This window comes from Misgurnus anguillicaudatus, chromosome 1 (genome assembly GCF_027580225.2).
Source record: "Misgurnus anguillicaudatus chromosome 1, ASM2758022v2, whole genome shotgun sequence".
Classification (NCBI taxonomy): Eukaryota; Metazoa; Chordata; class Actinopteri; order Cypriniformes; family Cobitidae; genus Misgurnus; species Misgurnus anguillicaudatus.
Window position 1 is genome coordinate 27,750,939 of NC_073337.2, and position 17,308 is coordinate 27,768,246.

The 17,308-nt window shown below is 37.1% G+C and overlaps 2 protein-coding genes and 2 long non-coding RNA genes across 5 annotated transcripts in view; 1 reads left to right on the forward strand and 3 right to left on the reverse strand.

Annotated features, from left to right (window-relative positions):
- LOC129432119 (scavenger receptor cysteine-rich type 1 protein M130-like) overlaps positions 1 to 9,922 on the reverse strand; it is a 29,339-nt gene extending 19,417 nt beyond the window's left edge. The window contains exons 1-12 of the mRNA XM_073869118.1: positions 9,826 to 9,922; positions 9,446 to 9,748; positions 8,996 to 9,298; positions 8,581 to 8,883; positions 8,163 to 8,474; positions 7,728 to 8,039; positions 7,149 to 7,472; positions 6,711 to 7,025; positions 6,303 to 6,626; positions 5,857 to 6,219; positions 4,863 to 4,889; positions 4,467 to 4,775 (exon numbers count right to left, since the gene is read on the reverse strand). Of these exons, the coding sequence (XP_073725219.1) occupies positions 4,467 to 4,775; positions 4,863 to 4,889; positions 5,857 to 6,219; positions 6,303 to 6,626; positions 6,711 to 7,025; positions 7,149 to 7,472; positions 7,728 to 8,039; positions 8,163 to 8,474; positions 8,581 to 8,883; positions 8,996 to 9,298; positions 9,446 to 9,748; positions 9,826 to 9,883 (3,253 nt within the window). The 5' untranslated portion in view covers positions 9,884 to 9,922. The remainder of the gene's footprint in view (positions 1 to 4,466; positions 4,776 to 4,862; positions 4,890 to 5,856; positions 6,220 to 6,302; positions 6,627 to 6,710; positions 7,026 to 7,148; positions 7,473 to 7,727; positions 8,040 to 8,162; positions 8,475 to 8,580; positions 8,884 to 8,995; positions 9,299 to 9,445; positions 9,749 to 9,825) is intronic.
- Positions 1 to 17,308, forward strand: part of LOC141364967 (uncharacterized) — a 224,146-nt gene that overhangs the window by 66,624 nt on the left and 140,214 nt on the right. The gene's annotated exons all lie outside the window — the stretch shown is intronic.
- Positions 438 to 2,708, reverse strand: LOC129432461 (uncharacterized). Of its 2 annotated transcripts, none has more exons than XR_012370317.1 (4): positions 2,635 to 2,708; positions 1,838 to 2,435; positions 1,215 to 1,277; positions 438 to 918 (listed from the first exon to the last, which is right to left on the reverse strand). It is a non-coding gene; the product is annotated as an uncharacterized lncRNA (long non-coding RNA). The 2 variants fall into 2 exon arrangements; XR_012370316.1 differs by having other exon boundaries at positions 1,838 to 2,438.
- LOC129432124 (scavenger receptor cysteine-rich type 1 protein M130-like) overlaps positions 12,778 to 17,308 on the reverse strand; it is a 30,964-nt gene continuing 26,433 nt past the window's right edge. The window contains exons 13-21 of the mRNA XM_073870106.1: positions 16,525 to 16,851; positions 16,004 to 16,318; positions 15,596 to 15,919; positions 15,149 to 15,507; positions 14,382 to 14,397; positions 13,949 to 14,263; positions 13,597 to 13,875; positions 13,393 to 13,488; positions 12,778 to 12,842 (exon numbers count right to left, since the gene is read on the reverse strand). Coding sequence (XP_073726207.1) covers positions 12,778 to 12,842; positions 13,393 to 13,488; positions 13,597 to 13,875; positions 13,949 to 14,263; positions 14,382 to 14,397; positions 15,149 to 15,507; positions 15,596 to 15,919; positions 16,004 to 16,318; positions 16,525 to 16,851 — 2,096 coding nt within the window. The remainder of the gene's footprint in view (positions 12,843 to 13,392; positions 13,489 to 13,596; positions 13,876 to 13,948; positions 14,264 to 14,381; positions 14,398 to 15,148; positions 15,508 to 15,595; positions 15,920 to 16,003; positions 16,319 to 16,524; positions 16,852 to 17,308) is intronic.

Sequence of the window (17,308 nt, forward strand, 5' to 3'; positions counted from 1 at the left end):
CTCATTTGCATTTTAAAGGACACACCCAAAATGGCAAATTTTTGCTCAGGCCTACAAAGTGGCAATTTTAACATGTTATAATTCATTATCTTTGGGGTATTTTGAGATAAAACTTCACATATGCACTCTGGGGACATCAAAGACTTATTTTACATCTTAAAAAATCTCATAATATGACCCCTTTAAGATTTCTGGCTCAATAAAGACAATGTATTTGTGCTCACATTTATTATAAATTGAGATTAATTTATAAATGATCAAGTAAAAGAGAATAATGAGTTTATTTATGAATTAAAAGAATTGATATGGAAATTAACTTTATTGTTAACATTAATTAACTGATTGAGTTGCGTTTCATAATTTCACTGATATTTAAATATGTTAATAATGGACATAATTAAATGTATATGTATAGTCCAATCACAAATATCAATCCATTTAATTAAAAAAGTATTTTATTTTTAAAAAGAAAACATACATTTTCTAAGACAGAAATAGACAGCAATAAATATTTGTGACTGTAAATGTAATATAATAAATGCTTTAACATTATAATATTATGCAAAATATATGCGTACATGCTCCGGAGCAGGTTATACTCAGAGAGTCATTTGCTATGGTTACTAACATAACCCGAAAGTTACCTCCATTTTTGGTACCAAAAAGAGAGGTTATCCGCTTACTTACTCCTAAACTTACCCGGGTAAGTTACATAATAAATGATAAGCTGATATAGTAAGGATTAAAATATATTATAATTTTCTTTGCATATAATTCTGCATTAATAGATCATCTGACGTCAATAATGATTTAATAGCAATAATAAAGGTCCCATAAGCTCCTTTGTTCAGACACTTATGATTTTATAGGCATTGGGGCTGTTAGATCAATTTGACTCCTCCTCCACATCCTCATAGTCTGTTAAAAACACATATTTATATTCATTACTGTTGTAATTGCACACAGAACATTCACCAACCAATTAGAATTAAGCATTTCACAGCAGCGTGATAAATCTAGATAAGAGCTATCAAACAAATCATTTAATAGCATAAATAAAGAAACATAAACTAAATTACACATCTTTATTTACTGGCATCATCATATTCCTCCTGAAGTCTCAAACTAAATGACACTTAACATGAGGAGTCTTTTGGTTAACTGCTGTTCAATAGCAATAGAAACATAACTGCAGTGATTAAAGTTCAACTCACCATTTATACCTTGACTGTTCTGTCTGATAATGATGACATCATCATAATTCTCTGACACGTCTGCTACAAGCATAAACCATAAACATAACAAATAGTAAACTTTTTCTTCTAAGCATAAATGCAAACAAAAACAAAGAAAATTGTTTAACATAACAGCTTTCTTCTGCAATGATAGTGTTTGAAAAGAGCATCTAACTAAATTTTTTAATTAAATGATTTCCATTAACAGAATGCAGTAAATGTGCATCATGACATGCATCTGTGATATCTCAGTGATTTATAACATGGGCAATTTGCATTATGTGATTAATTTAAAGCAAAATAAAAAAACACATAAATGCGTTCATTACTAAAATATTTTGTACTTTAAACCGTTCTCAGTGCCACTCAATTGAGAAGGCTGTCAGCCACCATCCACAGCGAATGATTTCCCGCGTCTCGCCACAAGATGGCGCCAGCAGCAATATCAGCGGACTCCGTTATTGCTCGCTTGTTTTACTGGTTCAAGTGGATGACCAGTTGTGTATAATGTAGGGAGTGGTAAACGAGTTTATGGGGCTCGTTTTTGAGACAGCGTAGATGTGCAACAGAAACATAACTGCAGTGATTACAGTTCAACTCACCATTTATACCTTGAATGTTCTGTCTGACAATGATGACATCATCATAATTCCCTGGTACGTCTGCTACACACATAAAATATAAGACCATATAAACATAAAGAATAATCAGTGAACACACATTTGATTAAACACACATAAGCCTAAATTAGATTAAGATTAAAAGAAAGTCATTTTAAAAATTAAAGGCTATCTGAAATCACCTCCGTGAACATTATTAAGTACACTAATTTATAAATTACACATTCAATATAAGACTTACAGTTTTTATTCACTCTTTCAGTTTTAATTATTTTATAAAGTTATTTTAAAACATACTCGTTTAAGTGGACTATATTAGTAAAGCATAATGAATGAAGGGTATGGGACAATTTTGCACACAGCCCACCACAGGGTCATCTACAAATGTAACTTTAAACATGGCATCACACTAAAAAAACTATAAACCATACTTTTTAACTTAACACATAGGCGTATTTCACAAAATATTATTTATTACCTCATATTTCACCCTATTGCTAAAAACCTATACCTGTCTGACGATCTGCCGACAGTCCAACAGTGATGACATCATTATAGTATCCTGGTGTGATTTTCTGTTCTGCTGCACAATGTAGGGCAAAAACAGAGGTCCAATGAAATCAATTAAAACAATGGAAGCATGATCGGTTCACAATGTTACTGACATTTTATGCCACTGTCAGTGGGGACATAATTATCATATTTAATATGATAAATATATCAATATGATTAATATATTTAATAATGAATTGTGTAAATTAGGTCTTCAGCTCTTTAACCTGAGAAAAGTTCATCTTCATTTTCATATCCAGAATGCTGTTCTTCAGAGATGAGACTCCCTGTTAAAGTGAAGCAGAAGAGAAACATGTTGATCATTACAAACAACCTCAATGCATTGACATCACAGAGCACATGTGTTAGTAAAAAACAGAAGATTCGATCAGTGGATACATATACTTATGTCCTTACATTGACCCATTACTTAATTATAATGAGAATGCATCTTCACTAAATGAACTGTATGAACCCCTTTACTGTTACTCAAATAACCACCAACACACACAACCTGTATAGACAGGAAGAAACAAACACACATGCACATAAAAGTACATGCATATGAACCCCCCTCCCCAACACACGCACACATATACACTGATGTACACACGCACACGCATGCACACATAACTGTAAAGATGCACCTGCAGCTCTGTGGAGGAATTGTGTAGTTTGAAGCCGGAGGTTTAACAGAACTAATAATAGACGAACATCGGCTGTCTGATAGATTCAAATCTGCAGTTTGCTCCTGTTTCCTTTTTCTGTTTTACTGATGTCTAAAACCTTTAACAAGATGACACTGATGGTGTGTTCATGTCTCTCCATTCCTCAACTAGTATATGAATTTCTGAACAGTTATAATCTTACATACTTAAATAACATTACGAATGAAGACTCACCTCTCCGAGTGCAGTGTGTTTGTTTGATTGTGTGTCTGTGATCAATCTCTTCATAAACTGCTTCAGTCTGAGTCCTGTGTCTCCTCTTAGAGAGAGCTGTAAGTTCACAACAGATGACTGATGATACACTGAATAATAAATAGGGCCCTGTTTAAGAGCGTCACTTTGCTACACGATACATCACAAGTGTGATTATTGGCAAGGGTTAGTATATTTGTAATTCTGTGCAAACATGCAGGTGGGAAAATTGTATATCAAAACAGTATAACATTATCACAATGCTTTGTTCTCTGGATATTTAAGGAAATTTTTAAAAGATTCAGGCGGGATTTTCTATACGCAGAAAGTAACCCCCATGATGCTGTATCTTTGACACAGCATCAAGTATTTTTATTTTACTTTGGGAAATCTGTAACCAGATCTTCATCTCATTACCAGGTATGCAACGGTTTTTCGTTTGATTGTTTCGTATATGAATTGGATTGGAATGTAAATTGGCTTCTGAATTATGTTTTTCCTACCTGGTTAATAAATTGTTAGATTTTACATTCATTCTAATTTGCTCTGTATTATTATTGACTCTAAAATGACTATAAAGAATTAGTAATCTTCTGTTTAGGCAGGGAAGATTAGCACTACATGCTAATATTTGTTATCCTCTGCTATAACAGGGAAGAATTTGTGTACGAGACTGTAGGGGCTACACATCGGTAATCAAATGAATGAGTTCAGTAAACATGAGTATATAGAATGATCAAACGTTTATCCAAATTCCACAATTCCATCAATTTGATTCAGAATTCCGTACAACACGTTTTATTTCTTTTAAGATATTAAGTTGCCTAACGTTAAATCGCCATCTGCAAGCACCGGAAAAATACCTCTCCTCATCTCTCTGTTGTGTTGAATCAGTATCAGCAGCGGCACTAAGAGCAGTAAGAGCAAAACTCCCAGTACAATCACAACCACTGGAGGATTGAAGAGAGGAGGAGTTTGTGGAGGAGTCACTGATCTCCTGTTTGTCTGAGAAACTGAAGGAGAAGCTGATGTTGTTGTGGACTCAGAAACATCTGTCAATAAAGAAACAAACACACATATTAAAGAAATTGCTGAAATGATAATGAATTGATCTCTCAGTGTTTCTCTCTCACCTACACAGATGAGTCTAACTTGTTCTTTGTGTGAGCATTCAGTGTGATTTTTCAGGACATGAGGACAGTCCCACAGGTGAATCTCAGTCCCTCTGCACTCGACTCTGTTCATCCACACAACACCTTCACCAGCACCAAACGCTTCATTCCCATCAACACTCAATGCTGCTCCACAACCCAGCTGCCTGCAGACCACCTGAGCATCTCTGATGTCCCACAGATCATCACAGACTGAACCCCACACAGAGTTATGATAAACCTCCAGTCTCCCCGAACACAAACCCTTCCCTCCACTCAGTCTGAGAGGAAGATGATCTACATCACACACATCAAACAACATTTACAACAACACACTGAAACTTTAAATGTGAAATACAAATAAATAATTTCATATAAACATACTTGAACATTGTCTCTGGTAAGGTGATGGTGAGGTAGAACATGACAGACGACTCTGAGGAGACTGAGGGGTCTCCTTCTCTGAAATTAAAACATGTTAAAACAGCACTAATATTCAGTTAAATCTCTGATGTAATAATAATTTTAGACATTCATCTGAATAGCATCGCCGGCCGGTGACTTCTTTTTGAAGCTTGTCACAACATGTATTTAACCCATCATGTGTGTGGCTCGTCATGTCAAAATACATGCCTGCTGCAGCATTTTGAAGGGGTTTATGATAAAATGCTTAATCTTGCTTAATCTCATGTGTAATCAAAGTTTAGTGTTAGTGTCTTGCGAGTATTTTTTCAAGGTTAGCGTCACTTTTATCATAAACCCTTTTAACGCTTGTGCTGCAAGCACATATTTTGAAATGACGTACATAGGTTCACATTACGTAACAAACACATTTTGAATTCACACCCCTTTGGAAGAGTCACCGGCAGCCACTACTGGCTAGTTCATTTTTATCTTTAGAAACATCAGTATACATTTCATAATAAAATAATGAATAAAAAAATAATCTTACATCTGGTAAATACTTTCTTACCTGAACAGGTGATTTTAACAGAATCATTGTGACCACAGTCATTTATTCCCCAGGGTAAAGATGGACACTGCCATAGGTTAGAGTCGTGTGATCTACATTTTAATTTATTTAGCCAATTCTGAGACCTCAATGCATCTGAATAATTGGGTTCACTGGCAGATTTTCCACAGTTCAGCTCTTGACAGATCAGACTCGCTGTGTCTTTGTTCATCTGATTGTAGCAAACATTACCCCAAGATCCATTGTAGAAAACCTCCACATTCCCTTCACAGCCTTCAGTTAACCTGAGCTCTTTAAACTCTAGATTGAAAAGACAACTTATATCAATCACAGTCAGTACTTTAAATGTAACATTTAAATACCCAAAATGTTGTGTTAAATAAACATTTAAAACCTATAAAATATTACAAAAACATTTAACCACAATGACCACTGCAGGTTTCAGTTTACCTGAGCAGACGACTCCTACATCCTCCTTGTGTTTACAGTCATGATCTCCCCAGACCCGTGAAGAGCAGCTCCACAGTGACGTCTCATTCCCCTCACAGTTCACATCATCCAGCCATATGGGTCCAGAACCAGGACCAAACCAGGCTGGTACTGGCTGATTACTGAGAGCCACTCCACACTGCAGCTGTCTGCACACCACATGAGCATCTTTAATATCCCAGAAGTCATCACACACTGTACCCCATGAGCCTTTGTGAAAAACCTCCAGCCTTCCTGCACAATCTGTACCAGAACCCACCAACCTGATGGACCGCTGACCTGAGATCAGATACAGAAAGAGAAACAGTTACTGCATTTGAACCAATACATTTACAATTACATTAAGATGTTGTAATCCTCACTTTGGCAGGTGATTGTCAGCTGTTGTGTTGCGCTGCAGTTGAGAGTTTGTGGAGAGCTGCAGTTCCTCAGATGATCTTCAGTCCCAGAGCACTGGAAGCCCATCACACACTCATAACTGTGTTCATCACTGGATGAAGAGGAGTTAGTGAAGTTCAGCACAGAGCCACAGCCCAGCTGTCTGCAGACCACAGAGGATTCAGTGAGACTCCAGGAGTCCAGCAGAACTCTCCTCCAAACCTGATGAATGTAAACTTCCACCTCACCCTCACACTCTCTCTCTCCAGACAACCTCACTCGACCATCATGAAGAGACAGAGAGGAATCTGGAGAAAGGATTTGACATTTTCAGATTGATTACGATCACACTACAGTAACTTCATGTTAATGACAGAGTGAAGTTCACTCACTAGAACAAATGACTCCAACATCTTGTTTATGAGAGGATTCAGCTCGACTCCATGAAGAGATTGAACATTCTGAGAGTTTTGTTTCATTCCCCTGACAATCAAACACATCAGCCCAGATTTCACCAGATCCCTCTCCAAACCAGTCCACTCCCACAACAGACACAGCAATCCCACAATTCAGCTCTCTACAGAGAACATTGGCAGCTCTCATATTCATGCACTCATCACACACTGAGCCCCATTTACTGAAATACTGACGCTCAACTCGACCAGAGCAGATATCAGAGCCATTCATCAGTCTCGGTGCTGTGTAACCTGAAAATAGAAATATCAGTTAATATACAGAGTATGAAATAAGATGCATGAGAATAGACATATTTTAGTTAAATCATTTGTATATAAAATATCAAAAGAGGAAATCAAATATTTATACTCAACCAGAGCAAATCACTCCCACATCATTGTCATGTAAACAGTTGTTCTTGTTTGAAGATTGTTGTGGACAGAAGTTTATTTTAGATTCATCTCCTCTACATTGAATCTCTTGTGTCCACACCTGCCCCTCTCCTTTACCAAAAGTATCTGCACCCAGCAGCTGTACAGGAACCCCACAGTTCAGCTCTCTACACACAACCTCTGCATCCTGATCATCAAACACAGCATCACACACTGACATCCAGGTGTTCCCACGAACCATCTCAACTCTCCCAGAGCACAAATGAGAACCAGCAACAAGTCTTGACCATCCATTGTTGATGTCATCTGATTATATGGATAAATTGAACAACAAGATCACACAAAGAAATGTGATTAACAAGTCTGGAAACTTTGTAACTATTGAAATAAATTATAGGACATATAGGAAATATAAAACAAAATTTAAATATATGGCATACTTTAAAAAACGTAATCGTAACTATTTAAAGTATTTGCATTTGTACATTGCATGAGAATGTGATTCGAAAGATATTAAATATTAGTCAACAACAGATTACAAAATTATTTAGAAACGCTCACCTGAACAGATGACTCCAGCATCACGAATATGAGTACAATATTGAACACCCCATTCATTTGATCTACAGTTCTTCAATGTGGACTCTGATCCATCACATCGCATATAATCCTTCCAGATCTGTCCTGATCCTTCTCCAAAGTGAGCTCCATGTAACACCTGTACAGCTTCTCCACAGCCCAGCTCTCTACACACCACTGCAGCTTCTTTCAGATCCCAACTAAAGTCACACACTGTTCCCCACTGACGACCATGAAGAACCTCAACTCTACCAGCACAAGGACTGCTACCATTCACCAACCTCACAATCAAATCTGATTCATATAAACGGATACAAAAACACAAGAAAATGTATATTTATAATATGCATAAATATTTAAATGCATACATTTTTTGGCCCCAAGTTTGTAATAAGAGGATAGCTTTATGAAGCTTACCTGAGCAGATAACTCCAACATCTTTATCATGAGTACAATCACTAACCCCCCATTCACTTGATCTACAGTTTTCCAGTGTGGACTCAGATCCATTACAGTCCACTTCATCCATCCAGATTGGTCCTGATCCTGGTCCATAGTGAGCTCCATATAGCACCTGTACAGCCTCACCACAGTTAACCTTTTTACACACCACTGCAGCATCTCTCAGATCCCAGTCATCATCACACACTGTTCCCCACTGACCATCATGAAGAACCTCAACTCTACCAGAACAAGGACTGCCACCATTCACCAACCTCACATTCAATTCTAATACATATGAAACAGAGATATAAAAGTCATGATAACATACCTGAGATATTTTAACTTTAATTTATAAAATATAATTTGACCCCAAATAGATAGAGAATCTCACTTGAGCAAATGACTCCAGCATCATGATCATGACCACAATACTGAACAGCCAATCCACTTGATCCACAGTTCTTCAATGTCAACTCTGATCCATTGCATTGCATTCGTTCAGTCCATATTGGTCCTGATCCTTGACCAAAGTGAGCAGTACCCAGAGGCTCTCCACAGCCCATCTCTCTACACACCACCGCAGCATCTTTCATATCCCAAACACGACCACATAATGTAACCCACAGACCACCATGAAGAACCTCCACGTTGCCAGTACAAGGACTCTCAGCATTTACCAACCTTACACTTAAATCTGACACATATAACAAGGAACAAAAAGACATAAGCAAAAATTAATTTATGATAAAATTAACATTTATAAGCATAAAATTGTGTAATTACAGGATATATGCAGACAAGCTCACTTGAGCAAATAACTCCAGCATTTGTATTAAGATCGCAGTCATGAACACCCCACTCTCTCGATCTACAGTTTATCAGTGTGGATTCTGATCCATTACAGTCCACATCATCCATCCAGATTGGTCCTGATCCTGATCCAAAGTGAGAAATACCCAGAGGATCTCCACAGTCCAGCTCTCTACATACCACTGCAGCATCTGTCAGATCCCAACCATTACCACACACTGTTCCCCACTGACCATCATGAAGAACCTCAACTCTACCAGCACAAGGACGATCACCATTCACCAACCTCACATTCAAATCTGAGACATAAAATAGAGATATAAATGCATCCTATAGAAACAATGTGACTTCATCTAGGAATTGATAATATATTGAAAATCAATTCATAAAATGTATTTTGAGCCCAAGTGTGATTTAATAACAGAATAATAATTTTAGAAGCCCACTTGAGCAGATGACTCCAATATCAAGACTATGATAACAGTTATTAACACCCCATCCACTTGATGTACAGTTCTTCAGTGAGGACTCTGATCCTCTACAGTCCACATCATCCATCCAGATCTCTCCTGATCCTTCTCCAAAGTGAACAATAACTAGAGGCTCTCCACAGTCCAGCTCTTTACACACCACTGCAGCATCTGTCAGATCCCAGTCATTACCACACACTGTTCCCCATTGACCATCATGAAGAACCTCAACTCTACCAGCACAATGACTGCCACCATTCACCAACCTCACATTCAGATCTGAAAATGTGAAATACATTTATATTAACGATAAGCATAAAGTATTTAAATTGTGAGGTATGTTTATTGTATCTTACCAGCAGTAATGGTCATTACTACAGCGGAGAGTAAAATGAGTGTGAGACAGATCTCCATAATCCTCTACTGTACACACAGACTGATAGAGAATAATGAAAAGTCAATGTAGAGAGAGAGAGAGAGAGAGAGAGAGAGAGAGAGAGACCAATCACGTTCTCTGTTACCTTATTAGAAATAAGAAAGGAAATCATCAAACAACTTGAGTGACAAATCAGAAGAGATATTTTAGATTTTCTCCATATATATCAGCAGAACGTCAGCACTGATGAACGACGCTCCTCCCTCCATGTTCAGGGGATACGAACACCTGCAAGATTGAAGATAAATTTACATCAAATCCTGTTGTGTGCAGAGGTACAGGAAACTATATGATCACTTCAAACACACTCATACACTTTAATATACTGTACACACATATATACAAAAAAAGATATATGCTTTTGTGAGAGTAAATATTCTATGGAGATTTTAATTTCAAGTTGTGTTAATATGAAATAAGTAGTCAGTACATAAATGAATAAATGCAGAATAAATTGTTGCAAAATGTAGACATAAACACAACTGTCTTAATAAAAAATAATTAATTAACTATTCAATACATTTACAGTACAATAAATATACCTGCAGTAGAATTTCTGGCTATTCAATATTGTAATACTGCATTTGTCAACTAAATGGCAGAACAATCAAATCATCAGTAAATGTTGTCATGTGATAACTTCCCCAGAGTTGTACTACTGTTTAAACTCAAATCCAGATTAAAACACATGAGCTCAGTTTCCTATTATTATGACAAATCTTACCTTCTTCATTATTATTTTAAAACTCACCTGTTTGACTCAGCAGGCTCAACTATCATCAACCACTGATATTTTCTGCATCTCATGGGTCTTATTACAATCATGAACTCATCAGGTTTATAATGAATGTTTAATAATAATTATAATCAAATAAAATAATAATCAATATCATTGCATGTGTGTTACATGGAGTTGCCTCCGTCACCAGTCTCGGATGAGTATCACTTTATCTAAGTGCCCCAAAGCTTTCTGACAGAGAGCCATATTACATTCATATTTAACCGATATTGCTTTAATAACATACGACTGGTTAAATAACATTTATGAGCGGCATTAATCACAGTTTGAGTTATTTATCCTCTGCTGCCACCATGCGGTCATGACTGAAACAACCGCACACAACACTCCTCTGATCTCACACATGAACGCGCTCCAAACATCACGTGCGCGTCAAGACCACTATACCTGTTTATTAAAACATAATATAGGTTAATTTCCTGTTTGTAAAACGAATTAATTGATTGTTGACATATTTTGGCAATTTAAGACGTGAGGAGTCAAATCGATGTTTAGTTTTGATTATTCATGTCTGAAGTCATTTCTTACGTCATCATTGTGGTTCTCAAGCGGCTGTGTTGTGGGAGCACTGCGGTGAGGTTTTATTCATTAGAACCTTTGCATCTTTTTCGTTATCTCTATTGCTAAAATTTGTTGCAAATATTGTGCAATACACTTAAAGAAATAAATGCCTTATTGATGTTTGTGTAAAATATGACGATCTTTGACATTTAATTTATACTCTTGTCCAACCATATTTAGAAGTTAGTCGTAAACTACAGCAGCATTCTACATTTTCTGAAAATGAAAATCTGATGAAAATGATCTTTAATAATAATGACATTAAAATAATAGGCCAAATATACTGACTGTTAAGATTTATTCTTATTTGCAAAGTAATTTTAAGTAGAGAAATATTTGCCAAGAACAAAAAAGACCACAAGGCACAGAAGTTTTAGTAGCAAAATTTTAATCACTTAAAACTCCTTGAAGCTCCTGAAGCTGTAAAATGATTTCATGAGGCAGTGGTTGTGGTCATTGAGTCATACAGACTCCTCCACCACATCGGCGTAGACTGTTGTGTAAAACAAAAGCACTTTTAAATGTGTCTATGTTGACTGCATTAATATTAAAATCAAATTCCATTTAAATAAGTAATGCACATCTATTAATGAAATAAAGGTTAATAACATACCCACGACGTTTGTCACATCTTCACCATCATTCTTCACATTGTCATACACCTCCTGAACTCCCTCTGATAAAATCACATGACATGCAATACACATATATACATACTGTACACGTGTATATGGGTTTCTGAGAATCATTGTGGTTACACCTTTTAAAGTTTTTATGAATTATGTTAAATAGTCATACATAAGAAATGTAAGTGTATGGGCTGATAAGTGTGAATTGTTGTGTAACTCACCTATAACTCCTTGAAAGTTCTGTCTACTGATGATGACATCATAATTGTCTGGTTTGTCCACAAAAACATAACACACAACAAATCCCATCAGAATGACAAAGAGTCAGTAAACCTACATTATATCTGAGCGTCACTTTAAATAGATGTTACGTTACAAAAACAGCCTAGAAATGAAGTAAAATCACCTTTATGAAGATCAGAGTTTTGTCCTGTGGTGATGACATCATCATACTGCTCAAGTGTGTCTTCAACAAAAATAACATGAGACACACGTCATCACACCCATAGAGATATAAAGTATATTTTCTCTTCATGTACAGATCTTATATTTCATCTTAATACAGAATAACAAAAGTGCACCTTTTAGTCCATCAGTGATGACATCATCATAGTATTCGGCTGAGACTTTTTTCACCATCTCTTCAACATCAACACAAAACATGTTTGAAAACAAAATACAAAATGTGCTTTTGTATGAGACCAAAATCAAGTGCTAATAAAATCATGTGATTTTATGAAGTTGACCAGCACCACCTCATGTATTGATGATATGAAACTTTGGCAAGCAGTCATATGTTAACATGAGCACTTATTATATATTATTGTATGAGGGTATCTTAAAAATTATAAAACCTCTAAAGCATAAAGTTGTGTTCAGTCCTCTAACCTGAAAGAAGCTCATCAGCAACTTCATATCCAGAATGCTGTTCTTCAGAGATGAGACTTACTGTTAAAGTGAAGCAGAAGAGTCAGAAACATGTTGATCATTACAAACAACCTCAACCTACATTTACATCACAGAGCACAAGAATATCACATCAACCTATTTTATCTAGATTTATATTAAAACATTATTTAGACATTAAAAATATAAGTTAACTTCATTCTGCGAACACACACCTGTATCCTGACATGAACTCATCTCTCACCGGATTCAAGACAAACAGACAGGAAGAAGCGCACACACACCTGCGTATAAACTTACAAGCATATGAACCCCCCCCCCCATTAACCTCCAAAAATATTCACACACACACACACACCTGCAACTGTGGATGAATTATGTGGTTTGAAGCTGGAGGTTTAACAGGACTAATAATAGACGAACATCAGCTGTCTGATAGACTCTAATCTACAGATTCATCTAAATACACAAACAACTCACAAACATCACACTGACTTTAATATTTATACATTAATTTCATTTAATGAGACAGAATGTGGACCTGAATTTCTAAACCATCAAATCTTGAATACATTCAAATATGAGGACTCACCCCGCTGAGTGAATTGACTTTCTCTATTTGTGTGTCTGTGATCAATCTCTTCATAAACTGCTTCGGTCTGAGCCCAGTGTCTTCTCTTAAATAGATCTGTGACACACAAACCTGCTGTCAGTTGACTGATGATACACTGAACAAGACTGTAGTAGGATTGATGTTGATTGAGGTCTGATGCACTTCAGTATCCTAGATCTATACCTGTATATGAAGTGTGGATCTCTGTACCTCTCTTCATTACTCGATTGTTCTTGATCATTATGAGCAGCGACAGTAACAGCAGCAAGAGCAAAACTAAGAGCAGTAAGAGCAAAACTCCCAATACAATCACAACCACTGGAGGAATGAAGAGAGATGCTGCTGGAGGAGTTTGTGGAGGAGTCACTGTTGTCCACCGCACTGCTCTTCTCTTTGTGTGAAAAACTGAAGGGGAAGCTGATGTTGTTGTGGCAGAAGTTGTGGTCACAGACAAATCTGTTACTAGGAAAACAGACACACACAATAAAAACTGTTGAACTTACAATGAATTGATCTCTCAGTGTTTTCTTCTCACCTGCACAGATGAGTCTAACTTGTTCTTTGTGTGAGCAGTCAGTGTGATTTTTCAGGACATGAGGACAGTCCCACAGGTGAATCTCAGTCCCTCTGCACTCGACTCTGTTCATCCACACAACACCTTCACCAGCACCAAACGCTTCATTCCCATCAACACTCAATGCTGCTCCACAACCCAGCTGCCTGCAGACCACCTGAGCATCTCTGATGTCCCACAGATCATCACAGACTGAACCCCACACAGAGTTATGATAAACCTCCAGTCTCCCCGAACACAAACCCTTCCCTCCACTCAGTCTGAGAGGAAGATGATCTACATCACACACATCAAACAACATTTACAACAACACACTCAAACTTAAACTTGGACTTAAAAGTGAAATTTACACAGAATAGATATTTATCATATTTTTAAAGAATTGTATTTATACTTGAACACTTTCGCTGGTAAGGAGATGGTAAGGTAAAACATGTTAGATAAGTCCGTGGAACTTCATGGATCACCTTCTCTAAAATTATAACATGATAACAAATCATTCGCCTTTGAACACACAGGACAAACACGTCATCATCTGAAACAATGTAGTGACAAAACACGCTCTAAAGAACAGTCTGTCCATATAGGGCTGCTGTAGAAACATGGCGTTGCAAAATAGTGACGTAAATGAAAGGGAATCCACAGTTTATGTAGATAAAAACGCCTCATTCTAAGGTAATAAAACATTACAGTTCATTTATTTAGTTATTTTTATTTTCTCACCAGAGCAGATGATATAAGTCACCTCATTTTGACCACAGTTATTCTTTCCCCAGGGTGAAGTCCGGCACTGCCACATATTTGAGTCATGTGGTCGACATTTAACATTATCTAACAAGTTATAAGCTGATGGCACTCTTGATGTTGAATCAGACAGACTGCCAGATCTTCCACAGTTCAGCTCTTGACAGATCAGACTCGCTGTGTCACTTTCCATCTGATTCCAGCAAACATTACCCCAAGATCCATTGTAGAAAACCTCCACATTCCCTTTACAGCCTTCAGTTAACCTTAACTCTTTAAACTCTAGATTGAAAAGACAAAGTTGGATCAATTTTGCACAAAAGTATATCTTTCTTAATCTTTCTAAGTATATGTAATTAAACATAAATAACAATTTCTGTATAGAAATGTCCAAAAAACAGATTTATCATTTAAAATATTGTCATACAGCAGCCATTCATATTCAATGAACTGTTTACCTGAGCACACAACTCCTACATCCTCTTTATGGTTACAGTCATGATCTCCCCAGACCCGTGAAGAGCAGCTCCACAGTGACGTCTCATTCCCCTCACAGTTTACATCATCCAGCCATATGGGTCCAGAACCAGGACCAAACCAGGCTGGTACTGGCTGATTACTGAGAGCCACTCCACACTGCAGCTGTCTGCACACCACATGAGCATCTTTAATATCCCAGAAGTCATCACACACTGTACCCCATGAGCCTTTGTGAAAAACCTCCAGCCTTCCTGCACAATCTCGACCAGAACCCACCAACCTAATGGATTGCTGACCTGTAAGTTCTGATATACAGAGAGAAAACAATGCTTTTATATATACAGTCACTACTGAAAAATTATGAATTTGGTCAATTATCCTCACTTTGGCAGGTGATTGACAGCTGTTGTGTTGCGCTGCAGTTGAGAGTTTGTGGAGAGCTGCAGTTCCTCAGATGATCTTCAGTCCCAGAGCACTGGAAGCCCATCACACACTCATAACTGTGTTCATCACTGGATGAAGAGGAGTTAGTGAAGTTCAGCACAGAGCCACAGCCCAGCTGTCTGCAGACCACAGAGGATTCAGTGAGACTCCAGGAGTCCAGCAGAACTCTCCTCCAAACCTGATGAATGTAAACTTCCACCTCACCCTCACACTCTCTCTCTCCAGACAACCTCACTCGACCATCATGAAGAGACAGAGAGGAATCTGGAGAAAGGATTTGACATTTTCAGATTGATTACGATCACACTACAGTAACTTCATGTTAATGACAGAGTGAAGTTCACTCACTAGAACAAATGACTCCAACATCTTGTTTATGAGAGGATTCAGCTCGACTCCATGAAGAGATTGAACATTCTGAGAGTTTTGTTTCATTCCCCTGACAATCAAACACATCAGCCCAGATTTCACCAGATCCCTCTCCAAACCAGTCCACTCCCACAACAGACACAGCAATCCCACAATTCAGCTCTCTACAGAGAACATTGGCAGCTCTCATATTCATGCACTCATCACACACTGAGCCCCATTTACTGAAATACTGACGCTCAACTCGACCAGAGCAGATATCAGAGCCGTTCATCAGTCTGAGGTCAGAGAAACCTGAACAAAGATCTGAGAGGTTACTGAAAATAATACAAAGAATAGGTAGACAATAGAGATTTAAAAGAAATATATATTTGGGAGATGTTTTGGCATTACATATTTCATTACTAAAATACAGAATGGCTAAAAACACATCCCGTAAGATGATATTTCTTAAACAGATATTAAATTACTTTATAAACAGGTTCAGCATTGGTATTTACCAGAACATTTCAGTCCCACATCATTGTGATGAGAGCAGGTTACTTGAGTTATAGTTGATGATGAACATGATCGAATGAGTGATTCATTTCCTCTACATTGAATCTCTTGTGTCCACACCTGCCCCTCTCCTTTACCAAAAGTATCTGCACCCAGCAGCTGTACAGGAACCCCACAGTTCAGCTCTCTACACACAACCTCTGCATCCTGATCATCAAACACAGCACCGCACACTGACGTCCAGATGTTCCCACGAAGCAGCTCGACTCTACCAGAGCACAGATGAGGTCCACTAACAAGTCTTGTAAACCTTCCATAGTTTATGGTTTCTGATTATATGGACAAAGTGAACAGCACAAAATAATTTTAAGATAAGATCACACAGTAAAACTCTTCTCATCTATCAACACAACTCTCCATTAACAAGTATGGCAACTTTGTGATTTAAAGAAATGATAAAATGTTGATTATTTTTTATGTTGAAAAGAAATACTAAAGTGATGAATAATATTAAATGCCATCTGTCACTTAAAAATTTGAAATGGCCTTCAAAATTATCTTTAGCGGAATCTGTTGACTTCAGCAACCCTTGTTGCTTTAAGGGCCAATGGTGATTGTTAAAAAATGAGAAAACTTTTTGTTACCAACATTTCAGTGCTTTTATCTCAGTAATAAATATAAGTTAATATCCTTTTAGATTCTGTTTCTTAACAAATTTATCTTTTAATCTACATTAATCTACATTATGTATAATCTACATTTACTGTATAAGGCTCCAGGTGGTAC